Source organism: Lepus europaeus, chromosome 20 (genome assembly GCF_033115175.1).
Source record: "Lepus europaeus isolate LE1 chromosome 20, mLepTim1.pri, whole genome shotgun sequence".
In the NCBI taxonomy this organism is placed as follows: domain Eukaryota; kingdom Metazoa; phylum Chordata; class Mammalia; order Lagomorpha; family Leporidae; genus Lepus; species Lepus europaeus.
Window position 1 is genome coordinate 64,998,368 of NC_084846.1, and position 16,164 is coordinate 65,014,531.

Consider the following 16,164-nt stretch of genomic DNA (forward strand, 5'->3'; position numbering starts at 1 on the left):
CACAGCGTCATCTTCACTTTTAAGATTTATTTAAAGGCAGAGTTAGAAAGGAGAGGCAGAGACAAATCTTCCATTCACCAGTTCATTCTCCAAATGGCAGGGGCTGGGCCAGGTGGAAGCCAGGAGCCAGGAGCTCCGTCCCGGTCTCCCACATCAGTGGCAGGGGCCCAAGCACTTGCACCATCTTCCACTGCTTTCCCAGGTGTGTTAGCAAGGAGCTGGATCAAAAGTGGAGCAAAGGGACTTCCAACCAGTGCCCATATGGAATGCTAGTGTCACAGGAAGTGCTGTCACCCGCTGTGCCGGGATGCCAGCCCCAGGAGCTCTTTGTGAGGGCTGGGTGGTGAGAGACAAGCAGGGCCGAGACAGATCCTGAGGTCCCAGTAGCACTCGGAGCCACTATTTCTGGTCTAGAGATCAGGGATTTTTTTTTTTTTTTAAGAGAATGTCACTTTAAAATGATTGAAAAGCAGAGTGATGGAGATTTTCCATCTGCTTGTTCACTTGTTCATTCTCCAGCAGCCAGGGCAGGGCCGGGTGGAAGCCAGGAGTCAGGAACTCCATATGAGTCTCCATGTGGGTGGCAGGGACCCAAGCACATGGGCCATCTTCTGCATGAACAGACGCTGGGTTGGAAGCAGAGGCAGGAGTTGATACCAGGCATTTAGATATGGGATACGGGGTCCAGTGAGGCAGCTTAACCTGCTGTACCGCAATGGCTGGTCCCCGTCTGTAAACTGGTAAGTCATCGTTGGAAGTTGTAGGACGATCATTCTCTATGCTGCTTGCCTGTTCTCACAGCCCTGGGCTGCAAAAGTGTCCCGTCCTGCCATGTCTCTGCAGCAGGGGCTGGGCCTGCACGGTGGCTTCCCCTGCCCACCGCCCCCTCTGGCACCTCCAGGTGCTGTGTGGAATCTCACGGTGTCTGCGTGCGATGTTTGGTTCCTGCCTCTCTGAGAGGCTGACTCCTGGGCCTGGTCAGAGGGCGAGAGAGAAGCTGAGTCCGCCCTGCCCAGGGGACTGTTCTTGTTTGTCCTCCGTTTCAATTCTGCCTCCCCTCCTTCCCTTCACAAGGTCAAGCACTGCAGGAGAGGAGTCTAAGACAAGACCAGGCCGGCAAGGAGGCTGCCTGCCCAAGTGCCGTCCCGGCGCTGGGAGTCCTGGTGCTCTGGGATACAGATAAACATTACATGTGATCTTTCCCACATACACTGAGGTCTCATCAAGGGTTCTCCACGCAGTTTTCTCTGCTGTAAATGTTTCTCAAGGTAACAATAGTCCATAATCCCTTTGTGAAAACAGATTGAGCTACTTTAATAATTAGAAGCACACAAGAACAGTGCAGTATTACGGGGAAACGGGTCTTGAATGACATCAGCCTCTCTAATCCGAGCCTCCTGTGATTTCCCAGCGAAGTCTCAGGTCTCATGGACTGTTTGGACAGCAGTTCAGGTGTGAGAACTTCTTTGTTTTTAATTTTAAAAAAGTTTTAAAGATCGTTTTAAAAGGAATTTTAATTCTATCGACTCACTTGAGAGGCAGAGAGCAGTCCCCTCCCCCAAATGACTGCCACTGGAGCTGACAATTCAGTTCAGGTTCTCCAGGTGGGTGGCAGGGACCCAGCTGTTGGAGCCATCACCGCCGGCTCCCAGGAGGAAGCCAGGTTCTGTGGTGCGGGCGCCTCACCCGCCACCCCAAACGCTGGCGCTCTGAGGTCACTTCCGGCCTGTAGCAGAAGGCCTCAGCAGAGAGGCGGGAACTGGTGTGTGTGTGTGTGTGTGTTTGTGTGTGTGTATGCTCACTTTTGGAATTCAGACCCTCGGGCTGGAGGATGGAGGTCTGCCCAGAGCCCTAGCTGTCCGTCTCGGAAGGTGAGCCTGGGGCTGGGGCCTGGCTTTCCCGAGAACTTGCAGGTCACCTTTCTTCTTAGCCTCTAAGTGGCAGAACCTTGCCCACCACGTACCTGGCTCTGCGTCATCCAGTCCCATCAGCTTACACAGTCCCCACCCCTCCCCCACAACTGCCCCATCGTTTCAACCTCTTTGTGTCACAGGGCCTTTGCACGAGCTCCCTCTGCCTGGAGCGTGCTCCCCCAGTGCTTCCCAGAGCTGGGCCATTTCACTGCTCAGTGTAACGGGACTTCCTCTCGGAGCCTGCCGTGGGCGCCCTCTGTGACAGCACCTGTCTCCTCCCGGTGCCATCAGTACCTCCTGACGCAGGGGGCGTCTACACTCCTGATACTTGTGCTGTGTGTGCCAAATACATAAAACATGAGGTGACACACAAATGTGTGAAATGGGTGAGCTCTGCAGATAACAGACCCAGCACCACTTTCTCCTCTGAGCTGTGCCCTTGAGTGGGGACTTCCATTTTGGGTGAGGTTAGGTCACCTAGACACTCACGGGGGTGGGTGCTGTGTAACTGGTGCCTGCTGAGCCGAGATCTGGCGCGAGCACCAAGTGCGTCGACAGCGTGACGGAGCCGTGGACCGGTGGAAGAGCTCCACTTGGCGTAGTTATCTCGTTTACTTGACCTCTGTCCAGGTCCCAGGCTGCAGATGACCGTGAGACGCTCAGAAGTCTGCCCTTCTTAACGGAGATACAAGACCTGGCTGAGGGAATCTATGAGACCACGGACAAGGCAGAACACTTACAAAAACGTTGGGCAGAAGGATCCCAGACCCCAGGCAAGTATCTCGTGATGGTGGGGCTATCTGCTGGACCCAGCTTAGGGAGTGCCGGGTGGAGGCTGTGAGAATCGCCAATTCAGGTGCAATCCGTGTGCAGTGTACGTTTTAGGGAGGCGCCCCCTCTAGTGGACAAAGGCGGTACCTGTGGTCAGGTGGGGAGGGTTTCCCTCCCGTCCTGGGGCTCCTGCCCTTGGAGGTGGAGCACTGCGAGCCCTCCTGGCTTGGTCCGCACAGGTAGCCTCCACATACTCCTCCTCTTCAGTTTCTTCTACCGCTGTTCTCTCTTCCCCATCCTCCCCACACACTCACCCGCCACCCTCTGCACCCCTTCTCTCTGCCCATGGACAGTCATTCTTCCGTGCCAGCAGCACTGGCCTCCCTGTCTTGGGGGCAAGAGCTGGTCCGGACAAGGCTGCTTTCACTACACGCCTTCTGGATACCGGGTGGATTGTTCTCCAAGGGGAAGCGATTTCTGCTCTTAGAAAAACATCCACGTTCTAGGGGACCTCGACTCCCAAATCTAGGCTAGAGGAAGTTAGAAGCTGGCACCTCGGAGGGCAGCCACTGCCAGTCCTCCGTCTCAGAGTCGCGTTGCCCATGCAAGCTCCTAACGGCCCGTGGCAGTCCTGTCCTATCCTTAGCTCTGCCCCCGCCATGGCTGCCACGCCTGATGCAGGCCTTGCCGTTAGATCTGGCTGTCGAGCAAACAATGAGTACTTATGTCCCAAACACCACATACACACAGCAAAAAGCCGTTCACGTTGTCTGAAATTCGAGCGTCACTGGATGCCGTCTGTTTTTATTGGGCAGATCTGACAACCAGAAGCGCTCAACTCAAATTTTTCTTCCCAAGTCACTTTTCCTCCTCATGGAGATCTGAGATGGTGGAGTGAGGCGCTGGCGGACGAGTGAGGCTGGGGCTCTCAGAGGCGGGGCCTGGTGTGGGGTGTTCTTTGGAGAAATGCGTGCCTCTCATGGGTGGGTGGGGTGGGCGTGGCCTCCGACCCAGTGCCCAGCAGGGACCAGGGTGGCCTCTGGCACCAAGAGGTGATCTCAGATTAGGCTGTGTTGAAAGGGCTTTATGCTTCTATAACATTTGATTTAAAATGAAGCTCTTTTGAAAACAAAACTTATGTATGTATTTGACAGACTGATAGATCTTCTGTCTGTTGTTTCACTCCCCAAATACCCATGACAGACAGGGCTGGGCCATCCTGAAAGCTGGAGTCTTAATGTGCTGTTGAAAGAAGAATTAGGCCGGCACCGCGGCTCACTAGGCTAATCCTCCGCCTTGCAGCGCCGGCACACCAGGTTCTAGTCACAGTCGGGGCACCGATCCTGTCCCGGTTGCCCCTCTTCCAGGCCAGCTCTCTGCTGTGGCTAGGGAATGCAGTGGAGGATGGCCCAAGTGCTTGGGCCCTGCACCCCTTGGGAGACCAGGAGAAGCACCTGGCTCCTGCCATCGGATCAGCGCGGTGTGCCAGCCGCAGCGGCCGTTGGAGGGGGAACCAACGGCAAAAGGAAGACCTTTCTCTCTGTCTCTGTCTCACTGTCCACTCTGCCTGTCAAAAAAAAAAAAAAAAGAATTAAATTTTAAAATGTATTTGAGTAAGCGAGCAGGCTCACAAACACCCATCTGTTGGTTCATTCCCCAAATGCCTGGAGCAGTTGTGTTGGATGAGGCCACAGCCAGGGTCCTGCAGCTCCATCTGGCCTCCCGCGTGGGTGGCAGGGACCCGAGTACTTGAGCCATCCCCTGCTGGCTCCGAGTGTGCAGTAGCAGGAAGCTGAAACTGGGAGCAGGACTTGAACCTGGATACGCTGATCGGAAATGCGGTTGTCCTAGCAGCCACAGCGAATGCTTGCCCAGAGCTGCAGTTTTGGGGTGGATCTCCCCTTTATTTTTGACTTACTATTTGAGTCATTGCTATGGTACATGTGATTCAGAAGTAACCCAAAAACTCAGAATTCACTGTTGGTTCCCGCTTATGTTTCTCATTTATTTTCCCTCCCCTCTCTGCCTCCTGCCCAGTGCTCACAAGGCCTGCTGGAAGTAGACTGAGAAAGCAGTGCGCCATCCTTTGATCATGGACGTTTGCTTTGCGGGTTAGGTTTTTCCCAGGAAGTTGCTTAGCGTCAGTGTGGCCTGGAAAGCAGCCGGGTGGTCTCTTCAGATGAGCGCTCCTGTTTGGGCTCATTTGTCTTTTGGGCTGGGGCTCTGATAGTTCGTTGACTTGAACATAAGCCGGCACCAGCCCATGCCTCTGGGTTGGTGTCTGCACTGATGTTTCCCGAATCTTCTCTGTTGCAGGCTCTCCTCGCGGTTCCGGTCCAACAGTAAGTATCTGAGCAGCTGTCAAGTTAGACTGCAGAGGCCCGTGCTTGAGCGTCCAGCACTGTCTTAGTGTGTGCGCTGTGTTTTCACACACTTCCCCCGGGTGTGATCGGCGGTAACTGGAGCGTCCAGCACTGTCTTAGTGTGTGCGCTGTGTTTTCACACACTTCCCCCGGGTGTGATCGGCGGTAACTGGAGCGTCCAGCACTGTCTTGGTGTGTGCGCTGTGTTTTCACACACTTCCCCCGGATGTGATCGGCGGTAACTGGAGCGCCCAGCACTGTCTTAGTGTGCGCGCTGTGTTTTCACACACTTCCCCCGGGTGTGATCGGCGGTAACTGGAGCGCCCAGCACTGTCTTAGTGTGCGCTGTGTTTTCACACACTTCCCCCGGGTGTGATCGGCGGTAACTGGAGCGTCCAGCACTGTCTTAGTGTGCGCTGTGTTTTCACACACTTCCCCCGGGTTTGATTGGCGGTAACTGGAGCGCCCAGCACTGTCTTGGTGTGTGCGCTGTGTTTCCACACACTTCCCCCGGGTTTGATCGGCGGTACTGGGGGTAGGAGCTGGGCTTGAGAGGACAGTATTCGCTCCAGGGACTGGAGGAGAGAGGACTTTAAATTTCCTCCAGCGAAGTTCTGGGTCTGAGAACAGGTGAGAGCTGAGGCCAGCAGGTGGTGGGGCTGTAGGGAGTTGCTTCACCGGCCTGGCTCAAAGCCCATCTCATCCCAAGTGGGGCCTGAGGTCTTGTCTGTCACAGGAGCTGGGGGTCATTTGCCCCTCAGGGGGCTTTGCCAGCTTCTGGACACCTGTGGTTGTCACCACGCCATGGGGGGTTGGATGGGGTCCGCTTCCTGAGAAGTGACTGTTGGAAGTGGACCTGTGGAGTTTGCTGTGATGTTGGCGGGAAAAGTGTTAGGCAAGGATTTCCAAGCACGTTTGCACCAAACTGTTCACCTTTGAGTTCCACTTTCCATGAGCTTTCTAAGTCCCTGGTGACAGCGTAGGTGCTTACGTGACGCAAGGCAGCTACAGTGTCACCAGGGAACAGAGCCGTACGGGATCGCTGTCCTCTGTGCTGGCCGCTGCAGACCACGTGGGTGCACAGCGTTTTTTCCGTTTGCCCCGCATCGTCCCTTCTAGCTTCCTTTAGTGTCTTGGTGTGGGAGCGGCTGTGACTTTGCTGGCTTTGAAAGCATCTGCTCCATGACTGTGAGGAGAGGTTCACTCCCTCTTCCCCTGACCTTGCCCCTGGGGAGACGCTGCCTCCCCCTCTCCTGAGCAGGAGGGGTTTCTTGACTTCTTTACCCAAACCCTGGGAGGAGAGATCTGGTCCGCAGTTCCGTCCCGTGAGGTGTGGGCAGATATCCCTTCAGTCGCAGCTTCGCTTTCCTCTGGACCAGCCTCGCAGACTGCAGCCCCAAGTCCAGCTCTGTGGAGGTGGTGCAGGCTGGGCTGGGGAGGAGCCACGTGTTTTTTTCGTGGAGGAAGGAGAGTGTTCGGCGGTTTACGCTGTGAGCCAGCGAGGACTGGGTGCAGCCGAGGTATCAGGACACATCACCAGCGGCACTCCCAGTCTGTTCACGTTTCGGTTATACCGTTTTCTCTTAGTCCTCACTTGTAAACAGCAGAGGGCTGCGTCCTTATCCAGCCTGGAAGCCGGCGTGGCTTCAAAAAGCTGCAAAACTGGTGCAGTGTATTACGGAATCGGGCCTCCTGTGCCGCCGCCTCCTCCTGCTCATATTTTCAAAGCATAAACAACGAAACAACCTAGGAGAATCCCATCTTGTCTGTCCAGTGGCTGGGTGAAGCCCAAGCTGCTATGAGCAGGGCCCCTGCCTCCTGCCGTCCTGCGGTGTCTTGTCTGTCTCATTTAATTAAAGCGACCAAAGGAGGACTCCCGGGTGTTTCCCCTACCAGATGGATCTCCGGGATTCGGAGGAGCTGATAGCCACGCTGGAAACCCTGCAGCAGCGGCCTCACCTCTGGGACTTCCTGCTCTCCCTGCCGGCACTGGAGGATGACGGCCTGAGCCCGGCCCTGCTCTTCCTCCGGGCCGTTCGGGGGTGAGTGAGAAAGCGCAGCGGAGCTCATGTGGGTGTTGGTGTTTCCTCCTCAATTTTAAATGGGAAAATACGTCCCCGAGTAGCTGTTCCGTTAGAACGAATCCCCACTGTGAGGTGCCCCCGTGGCCGAGCACCTGCGCCCCGCGTCTTTCTTGTCCTTGGTGCACGTGCTTGTTGTGTGCTGGTGCTTCTGGGTTGTTCCACAGGGGTCCTCCCTGAAGAGAGCAGCCCAGCGTCACTGCCAGGGGCCCTCCCTGAAGAGAGCAGCCCAGCGTCACTGCCAGGGGCCCTCCCTGAAGAGAGCAGCCCAGCGTCACTGCCAGGGGTCCTCCCTGAAGAGAGCAGCCCAGCGTCACTGCCAGGGGTCCTCCCTGAAGAGAGAAGCCCAGCGTCACTGCCAGGGGTCCTCCCTGAAGAGAGCAGCCCAGCGTCACTGCCAGGGGTCCTCCCTGAAGAGAGCAGCCCAGCGTCACTGCCTTCCCGTCCTGGGTTCTTGCAGCTCGGGAGGAGCCACTTGTCATGCCTGCATGACGTCCTGTGTTGGCAAAGCACCATATCCGTAATCTACTTACTAATTTCGGTGATAGACCTTTGTTTTTCACTGATAGGAACGTGACATGGATATGATTATTTTAGGCAAAAAATTACGCCACAGGTGCTCTAAGTGCCACCCAGAGCTGCTGAGCCCAGCCGACCCCGTTGGTCATCGGCGAGGTGGACGCGGTACTGGTGATGGATTAGAACCTGGGGGTTCCTGGCGGGAGGGGGTTCTTGTGGTTTAATTCACACTGCTGTTCTTGCAGCTGAATTTTGTGGTGCAAACTCGTTGTATGAATGTGGTATTTTCTTAGCAAAGGCTTGTAGTCTCACAATATTAACTGCTGTTTATTTCATCTGCCATCGGTGAGAGCAACCAGCATTGTCCCCAAGTGGGCCCGAGAGGGGCTCAAGTCCCAGGCTTGCTATGTTGGTGGCCTCTTCCTCTCCTCTCCTCTCCAGCCTGTGCCCCTGCCTGTGGCACAGGAAGAGGCCCATGGGGCTAAGGGTTGTGTCCACAGGGTCCATGCCCTTAGCCTCCCTCTCCCTGTGGCCTCTCACCCCAAAGCCTGCCCAGGGCCCCTTGCCCAGGCCCTCTCTCCCAGGCAGGCCTTACCTCTGCAGTGTGCGCCCCCAGGCCCAGAGTGCTCCAGGGGCAGCCACAGGAGCGGGGACTGGAAGGGTGGGTGTCGTCGGCTGTGTCTGCAGGAGGGCCTACATGCCCAGGGCTTCAGAGACTTTGTGGAAGTTCTCCATCTTTTTTTATAATGTTAATGTCCTGTGAACTTTGTAAAGCCCCTTCATGTGCACGGAGCCCCTCGAGGGACAGAGGTGCTGAGGGTAGGGCCGGGGCCAGATCCTTGACAAACTCGTGGTCTGGTGCACAGATCCAGGGGTCAGGAAATCCTAAACTGGAATGTAGGAAGATGTCTGTCCTTGTAGGAACAGGTCCGTGTTTTGAGAGAGTGTGCCTTGGTCTGTCTCTGGGCGTCTGGGCTTTGTTGGCGGACTCCTTTGCATTCTTCCCTGAGCCCCGGAGCCTGTCCTCTGTAGATGGCAAGCATCGGGCTGTTTCACGAAACGAGGCCTTTGAGATTAGAAGACGTTGGAGTTGTTGACCCACATCAGCTTCAGCCAACGTTTTATTTTCATATTGTGCTTGTGTGGCAGTTATTTGCCTTCTAAGAGAGAAGCATTCTCAAGAGGTGCCAGTTTGTTTCATGACTTATCTTGTGATGTCAACACATGAAGATGCTGGGAGAGATTTTCCCCCGTGACAGCGAGGGAAGTGAACCTGTTTGAAAGCACTGCTCAGGGCTGTGTCGGCCTCAGGTTGCTAAAATGTAGATACCCCAGGGCACTTCAAAAATTTGCAGAAAACTGGAATGAAGCATAAGTCAACTTTGGTGCTAAAAATCTTTGAGATCCATACTTTTTCTTTATACTCATTCTTCGGGAACATGTAGGGGGTCACATCGTATTCCCACTCTGGTCAAATGTGTATTCTGAACTCACAAAGTAAGATTAGCCCCATAGAGGCTCCTCCTCCTGGTCCCTGAAGCTCTGGCACCTTCAGGCCTGGGTGTTAAGATGGTGGAGGGCAGGGCCCTGGGCAGCTCCAGTGGGCTGACCTCTGAGTGTGAGATAGCATGGTGGCCTCCAGTTGAGATAATCTGAGTGACCATTGCTTTTCTGAGACAGTAGCATGCATGCCTGGCTGGCCGTGCTGGCCCGCTAACAGGGCAGGAGACCTGGGCTGTTGTGAGATGGTTTCACAGTGGGGCCGGCCCAGACCTGTGGTCTGCTCAGAGGTGGAGGGAAAGGTGGCCAACGTTCTTGAGAGAGGGACAGACATCTCACACTCAGCCCCTCATACAAGGAGCGAAGGTCCTGTGAAAGCCGTGAGGAATCCAGCCACATCTTTCCAGAGCGGGATGCAGTCATGGGACCTCAGTCTTCCTAACTGCCAACTCCTACTGCTTCTCTTTGGTTTTGGTTTTAGTTTCTTGACGTCCCTGGAAGATTCGGCTGGGCTGCCACTCAACCACACCTTCTCCTGGGTTTCTGGGACCATCCTGAACGTGACCATCTCCACACTGACGACTCTGCAGCGACACGGAGCGGCGCTTGCTGGTATGGATGCCTTTGGGCTGGCGCTGCATGGCAGGTGCTCCGCTATTTACATTTACTGACAACATACCTCCCACCTGCTGATCCAAGAGATGGTTTAATTAAAATGTCATGCCAAAGAGGATCAATTGATTCGGTTAACAAAGTTAGAATGAATATTGAGGAGTTAAAGTGAATATGATTCTACCCCTGTTGAGATTCTGTAGTCATTGCTGACAGAAATGATGTTTTTAACTAAAAAATAACTGGCTTTTAACGTGACCGGATGTCCTCTGAGGTTCGACTGGTCACTGGTTCTGCAGTTCTGACTTTACCCTCAGGAAATGTTTGAAGCCCTGTGAGGAGGAGGGGGCAGCTTGACGTGTCCTTGAAGGGCCCTTGAATGGGCTCATCCAGCCCTGCTCCTGGATTGTCTGGTGGTCTGGATACGTTCCTGCTACTTCCCTCTGCTGTCTTCTCTCTCTCCCTCTAAGTGAAGTTCAGAGAGAACATTGACATTAGAGGTTACACATTCGTCCATCTATCCAGCAGCCTTCTACCCAGCCCCTCTCCAACCCACTAATCCATCCATCCGTCCATCCGTTTGTTCATTCTCTCACTGTGTGAATACTTAGTGAAGGCTTCCTCTGAGTCACACACTGCCCAGGCATGAGAACAAAAAGATGAAAAGAACACAGTTTTGCTTTGGAGAAGTCATAGTTGGTAAAGGAGACCCATGTGTCAATAAAGGAAAAGCAAAGGCCATGGTAGGCTGTGGCATCCTCAGGAAGAGCCCCAAGCAGGACAAGTTGGAGCTCATCAGAGAGACCAGGGAGTGTCTCCCGGGAGTGTGTGAAGGGCTGGGCTTGCTGAGAGCTGTCAGTGTGACTGGGGAGCTGCAGGAAGTGGCAGGAGGCCACTCGGACAGGGAGCCCAGGCCAGGGCACAAATGGGCATGGGAGCGGTGGCGTCAGACCTGCCTTGTAGAAAGAGACTCTCGGGGCAGAGATGGGGGGTGGATTGGAGCGAGCAAGGCTGGGGTGAGCCTGGGGTCGAGCCTCTGGTCAGCTGCCTGCTCTAGAGGTGTGAGCGTGAGACGGGCTCCCGTGATGGTGTCAGCGGCTGCCTTCAGATTACTGCTGCACGCGGCGGTCTCGGATGGTGCCCTCCAACTCCCCATATTGCACCTCTTGTTTGCGACTTGGCACAGGGAGAGCCAGAGAGAGGAAGGGCTCCTCTGAGTGCTCTGTCGCAGGACCATTGACACAGAACTTCACACTGGGTTAGTTCCAGCAGAAACTACTGTTTCTTACTATGCTCAGAACAAAACCCAGAGCCGGGGAGACGCAGCAAGCACCTCGTTGAAATCTTCCCAGAGACCTCGCTTCTAGCAAACAGTGGAAGCTCAAAATTTTGTGCATCATCCAAGTTATGATAATTGATTTACTCACGGGGCCAGCACTGCGGCACAGTGGGTAAGACTGCCACCTGCAGCGCCGGCATCCCGTATGGGTGCTGGTTCCAGTTCCAGCTGCCCCTCTTCCAATCCAGCTCTCTGCTATGGCCTGGGAAAGCAGTGGAAGGTGACCCAAGTACCTGGGCCCCTGCACCTGCAGGGAGACCTGGAAGAAGCTCCTGGCTTCGGATCAGCTCAGCTCTGGCTGTCGCGGCCAACTGGGGAGTAAACCAGATGGAAGATCTCTCTCTTCCTCTCCTTCTCGCTATGTAACTCTGACTTTTAAATAAGTAAATCTTTTTAAAAAAATTGATTTACTCATAATTACAAATACAATTACTGCTAAGAATAATTAAAATAAGCCATTTTCTTTCAACTTTCCAGTGAGTTAGAGCTCAGGAATATACCACAAAACATACTTCTGGTGGCAACTAAGCCTTGTCTTTGCATCTCTTGTCTGTGAGAAAAGCTCCTGCCTATGAGCAGATGTGGGGTTAGGGGGAGGTCTGAGCGTTGTCCAGGGCCTGGGGCCACTTCCTAGTCATGGTGCTCGGGGAGTTCATCCACGTGTTCTCATGTGGGACCCCAACATCGGGAATCCAACATGCTCGGGTGGTCGCCCAAAGATCCAAACTCCAGACCAGTAGATGCAAAAGCAAGAGGATTTTATTTAACGTTTGCGCAAACGGGCTCCTGGCCACTAGGGGTGGAGTGGAGCCCCGAGCTGCAGTTACAAGCAACTTTTAAAGGCAAAAACCACAAGATTAACATATTTCGTGGGCTTCGGCTTGGATAGGGTGAAAGCTGTTCTGGGCGACGGCAGCCTTGCTTCCAGGGAGTGGGGGAGCTGGTGGGTGACGGCGGCGGCGGCGGCCTTGGAATCAGAGGCCCTTTTGTTTTTAAACTAGTTTCTATTAGCAAGTGAAGCGATTAAGTACAGAAGCAAAATTTTCAGTTAGCTCCTATCGACACTTATTGTTGAGCACAGCAAAGCACCGCTGCCGGGGCTCCTTGGGCTTTTCACTCTGTCCTCTGCTGCTTAGTCAGGAATTTCAGAATCCACGTTGTCTCTTACTCTTTTGAAACATTTTATGTTTTTGTACCAAAATGAACTTTTATTTTAAATATTTAGTTTATTTGAAAGGCAGAGTGCCAGAGAGAGGGAGAGGGAGAGAGAGAGAAATGTCTTCCCTATGCTAATTCACTCCCCACATGGCTGTAATGGCCTGGGCTGGGCCAGGCTGAAGCCAGGGGCCTAGAGCCCCATTCGGGGCTCCTGTGTGGGTTCAGGGGCCCAAATGCTTGGGCCGCTCTCTGCTGCGGTCATGGGTGCACTAGCAGGGAGCTGGGCCAGGAGTGGAGCAGCCGGCACTCACACTGGCACCCGGAGGTGGGATTCTGTTGTCACAAGTGGCTGCTTAATCACATGCTGGCCTGGGAGGACTATCTTGGGTGTGCAGCTCTAGCTGGTAGCTTATTTTGGTAGCTTATTGGTTTTAAGTCTTGATTATCTCAATTTGGGGAGCCTTTTCCTGACTCTTAACGTTTTTGGAAAGATGGTTTTAAAGAACCCATTGTATTTTGTGGAATAAATGTACTATAAATTAATCATTTTCCCTGTTGCTAGCAACTAAGATGATTTTCAGGAGTTAATCGGTTTAAAACCAAGGCACTACCACTTTTGTACACTGACTTTTGGTTCAGAAATCTGATTTAGTTTCTTGAGAAAGATTCTAGGTGTGAGGTTAGTGGGCTCAATAAATGTGAATGTCCAAGCTCTCACAACACATTTTCAAATCGCTCTCTGGAAACTATGGCATTGTTTATGCCAGGAGCCTGTGGCGACTCAGCATTCTGTCTACAACACTGAGCACTGGCTTCTGTCTGCTTTTCAAAGAGTATTTGTCTTTCATTTGCTTTTCCTTTAGAGGTGAAAATAACGTTGCTTCTTGAATTACTTTCCACACGTCAACGTACTGAACCGACTGACGGCATGAACTGCTTGTATCCCAGGGTCCGGGTCCCGCCTGTCCCTGCGGAGTGCCGTGTGGGAGCCACAGAAGGTTCAGTCCGATCTCCAGGCTCGATTCGGGTTTGATGAACTTCACACAGAACAGATCCTGAATTATTCAGCTGAACTAAGGGAGGTATGCACGCTTGCCTGCTCGTCGCCCCACTGGATCTCCCCACAGGAGTGGCTCTAGCATGCAGTTGGTCCCTTACCTGTGGGCTCCACATCCACGGATTCAACCAACCGGGGACAAAATATTTGGAAACACACCTTGTATTTGTGCCGTTGTTTTCTAGCGACACAGTGTAACAACTCGTTATGTAGCATTTATGCTGTAGACTGGTTTAGAGTATGCAGGAGGATGTGCGCAGGTTATGTCTAAACTCTGCACCACTTCGTCTGGGGACAAGAGCACCTGCAGGTTTGGGGGTCTTGGACCCAGTCCCCCAAGGATGCTAGGGATGACTGTATACGACTGAGGCAGGGTGGGCAGTGGCGATGGGAGGGGGTAGCCTGATGGGAGAGTTCTCCTGCTAAACTGAGCTTCTTGGACATGGCCAGGCCCCGTGGTCTCTGGCCTGTATGGAAGGGTCCTTTCTTCCTTGGTACTTTATCCAGACTCCTGGACTCTTGCTAGTCCTGGGAACGGTCAGCAGGTGGAGGCACTGGCTCAGGTGAGGGCGGGAGTTTGAGAAGCTGAGACACAGCTGGCAGGGCCCAGTGGGAGTGTGTGTGGGCACAAGTGGGTGATTTTCCAGGGGAAAAGATGGTGGTTATGAGAGCAGGAGGAGGTGTAGGCCATGGAGGCCAGCTGAGCTCACCGGAATTGACTTCACCTTCCCAGAGCTGGTGAAGTAAAGAGGTGGACCTGCTGACACACAGCCCAGTTCTCCTGGTGTCGAGGCTCGGGGGTGCCCTTGGCCTGCCAGCTCCCTTCTGTGGCTCCAGCCCATTTGTGGGCACTCTGCTCAGTGCAGGGTGCAGGCCTGAGGCTCGTACCTGTCACTTGGCTTCACTGACCCCCCTCCAGCCCCCACTTCCAGGGCCGGGGCTCCCTAGGTCAGGTCTGAGCCATGAAAGTCTGCAGACCCATCCCCCGTTTCCTAACGAAGTAGACTGTGCTCCCTTCTCCAAGTTCCCACCAGCCGGTCTCCCTGGTGGCACTGGATGGTATGACTGTGGGGTCCAAAGTTCCTGTGTTGGAATTGCGATGCCCAGATTCATAAGTTGGTAGTGTCTGGAGGTGGGGCTTTGGGGAAGTGATTGGGACTAGACAAGGTCACCTGGTGGGGTGCCCATGACAGCAGCCTCAGAGCTTTGTAAGGAGGAGGCGAGCCCTGGCAGGTGCACCTCTGTCTGCAGTGTCACGGTGGCGAGAAGGATGACGTCAGAAGTTGGTGCCGTGCTCGTGGACTTCCCAGCCTCCACGACCGTAGGTCCAGTACGCTTCCCTCCTTCTAAGTTGCCCAGCCTTGGGTGGTTCTTCAGTAGCAATAGAAAATGGACTAGGATGGCACATCTCATGTGTACTTGTGGCTACGCCGTGTGCAAACTACTCTGGTGCCCCTGGGGATAGCTCCTCCCACACTTTACCAGTGGACACATCCACAGCCCAGTCCTAGGCTCCTCCTCTCTCTGTCCCCTCTTAGGAACTTAGCCACCCAACCTCACCTCCTTTTTGGAGCCCCTGTGACCTTCTCTGGTCTCTGCCCTTACTCCTGTGGCTGTTTGTGATGGAGACTGTCCTGGGAACCTGTCAGCTACACATGTGTGTATTGGCAACCACGGGTGGCTGGGCAGAGTCGGGCCTTAGCTTTCTAACATGAGTCTTTGTGGCTTTAAGAGTCACAAGTGAATGGTTTTAATCTGATACTAAGGAACCTACAAAATGAGCAAGTGAGGCACTAATGATTTCTGGTCACTGGTTGTTTAGTCCATCTGGGCTGCTGGACAACCCCCCCAGTCTGGCTGGCTTCCAAACCACAGGTCTACTGCTCCCAGTTCTGTAGGCTGCGCGTCTGCCTGGGCAGATCCAGTGTCAGGTGACGGACGGTCTTCCTTGGGGTTCAGAGTTGGTGCCTCCTCACTGTGCCCCACTCAGTGGAGGGGCTGGGGAGCCTCCATGGGTGTCTCCCTTTTATAAAGATTCATTTACTTATTTGAAAGGTGATTAGGGGAGGAGAGAGATTTTCCATTGGCTGGTTCATTCCCAGATGGCCTCAATAGCCAGTGCTGGGTGAGGCCAAGACCAGGAGCTTCATCTGGGTCTCCTATGTGGGTGGCAGGAGCCCATACGCTTGACCCGTCTTCTGCTTTTCCCAGACCATTAGCAGGGAGCTGGATTGGAAGTGGAGCAGCCAGGACTCAAACTGGCACCCATGTGGGATGCTGCTGTCATCAGTGGTGGGCTTACTTGCTGTGCTACAGGGCTGGCCCCACGGGTCTTTTTTGGTAGGGGCACTGATTCCTCATGAAGTTTAAAGCCTCATGACCTGATTCCCTCTTAACAGCATCCCTGTGGGGTTAGTGTTCCATCTGGGGGCTGGAACACAAACAGCCGGCAGCAGCCCCAAGTGGAATTCCTGAGAGACCCCCAGATGGAGGGAGCAGATGTGACATCAGCTGGAGTGTTTGAAAACTGGGTGGATGTCCAGTGCAAAATGAAAGACGTTTGCTTCTGACCCAGGGCCCCACTTTCCCTTGTTCATAATTAGGAAAAGAGTTCTTTTATAAAAAAGCAGTTTTATTGGTGCCAAGTATCAACCACATAGGGCCAGTCCCTGTTTGCTTCTGGTCCTGGTGGGCAGCATTTGCTAGCCTCTGCTTGCCTTGGGTGTGGAGACACAGCTGTTCCCGTTGCTCAACAGTTGATGCAGGAAACAGAGTGTCTCCTCCCTTGAATGCCAAGGTCTCCCCTCAGTGTCAGTCACTTAGGTGTTCTGGGTGGCCCCTCAGCACCTGG

General features: G+C 53.9%; 1 protein-coding gene across 1 annotated transcript in view; it reads left to right on the forward strand.

Annotated features, from left to right (window-relative positions):
* The window catches only part of ABCA13 (ATP binding cassette subfamily A member 13), a 329,120-nt gene that overhangs the window by 18,950 nt on the left and 294,006 nt on the right, over window positions 1-16,164 (forward strand). The window contains 4 exon segments of the mRNA XM_062178561.1: window positions 2,536-2,690; window positions 6,919-7,089; window positions 9,629-9,759; window positions 13,205-13,338. Of these exon segments, the coding sequence (XP_062034545.1) occupies window positions 2,536-2,690; window positions 6,919-7,089; window positions 9,629-9,759; window positions 13,205-13,338 (591 nt within the window).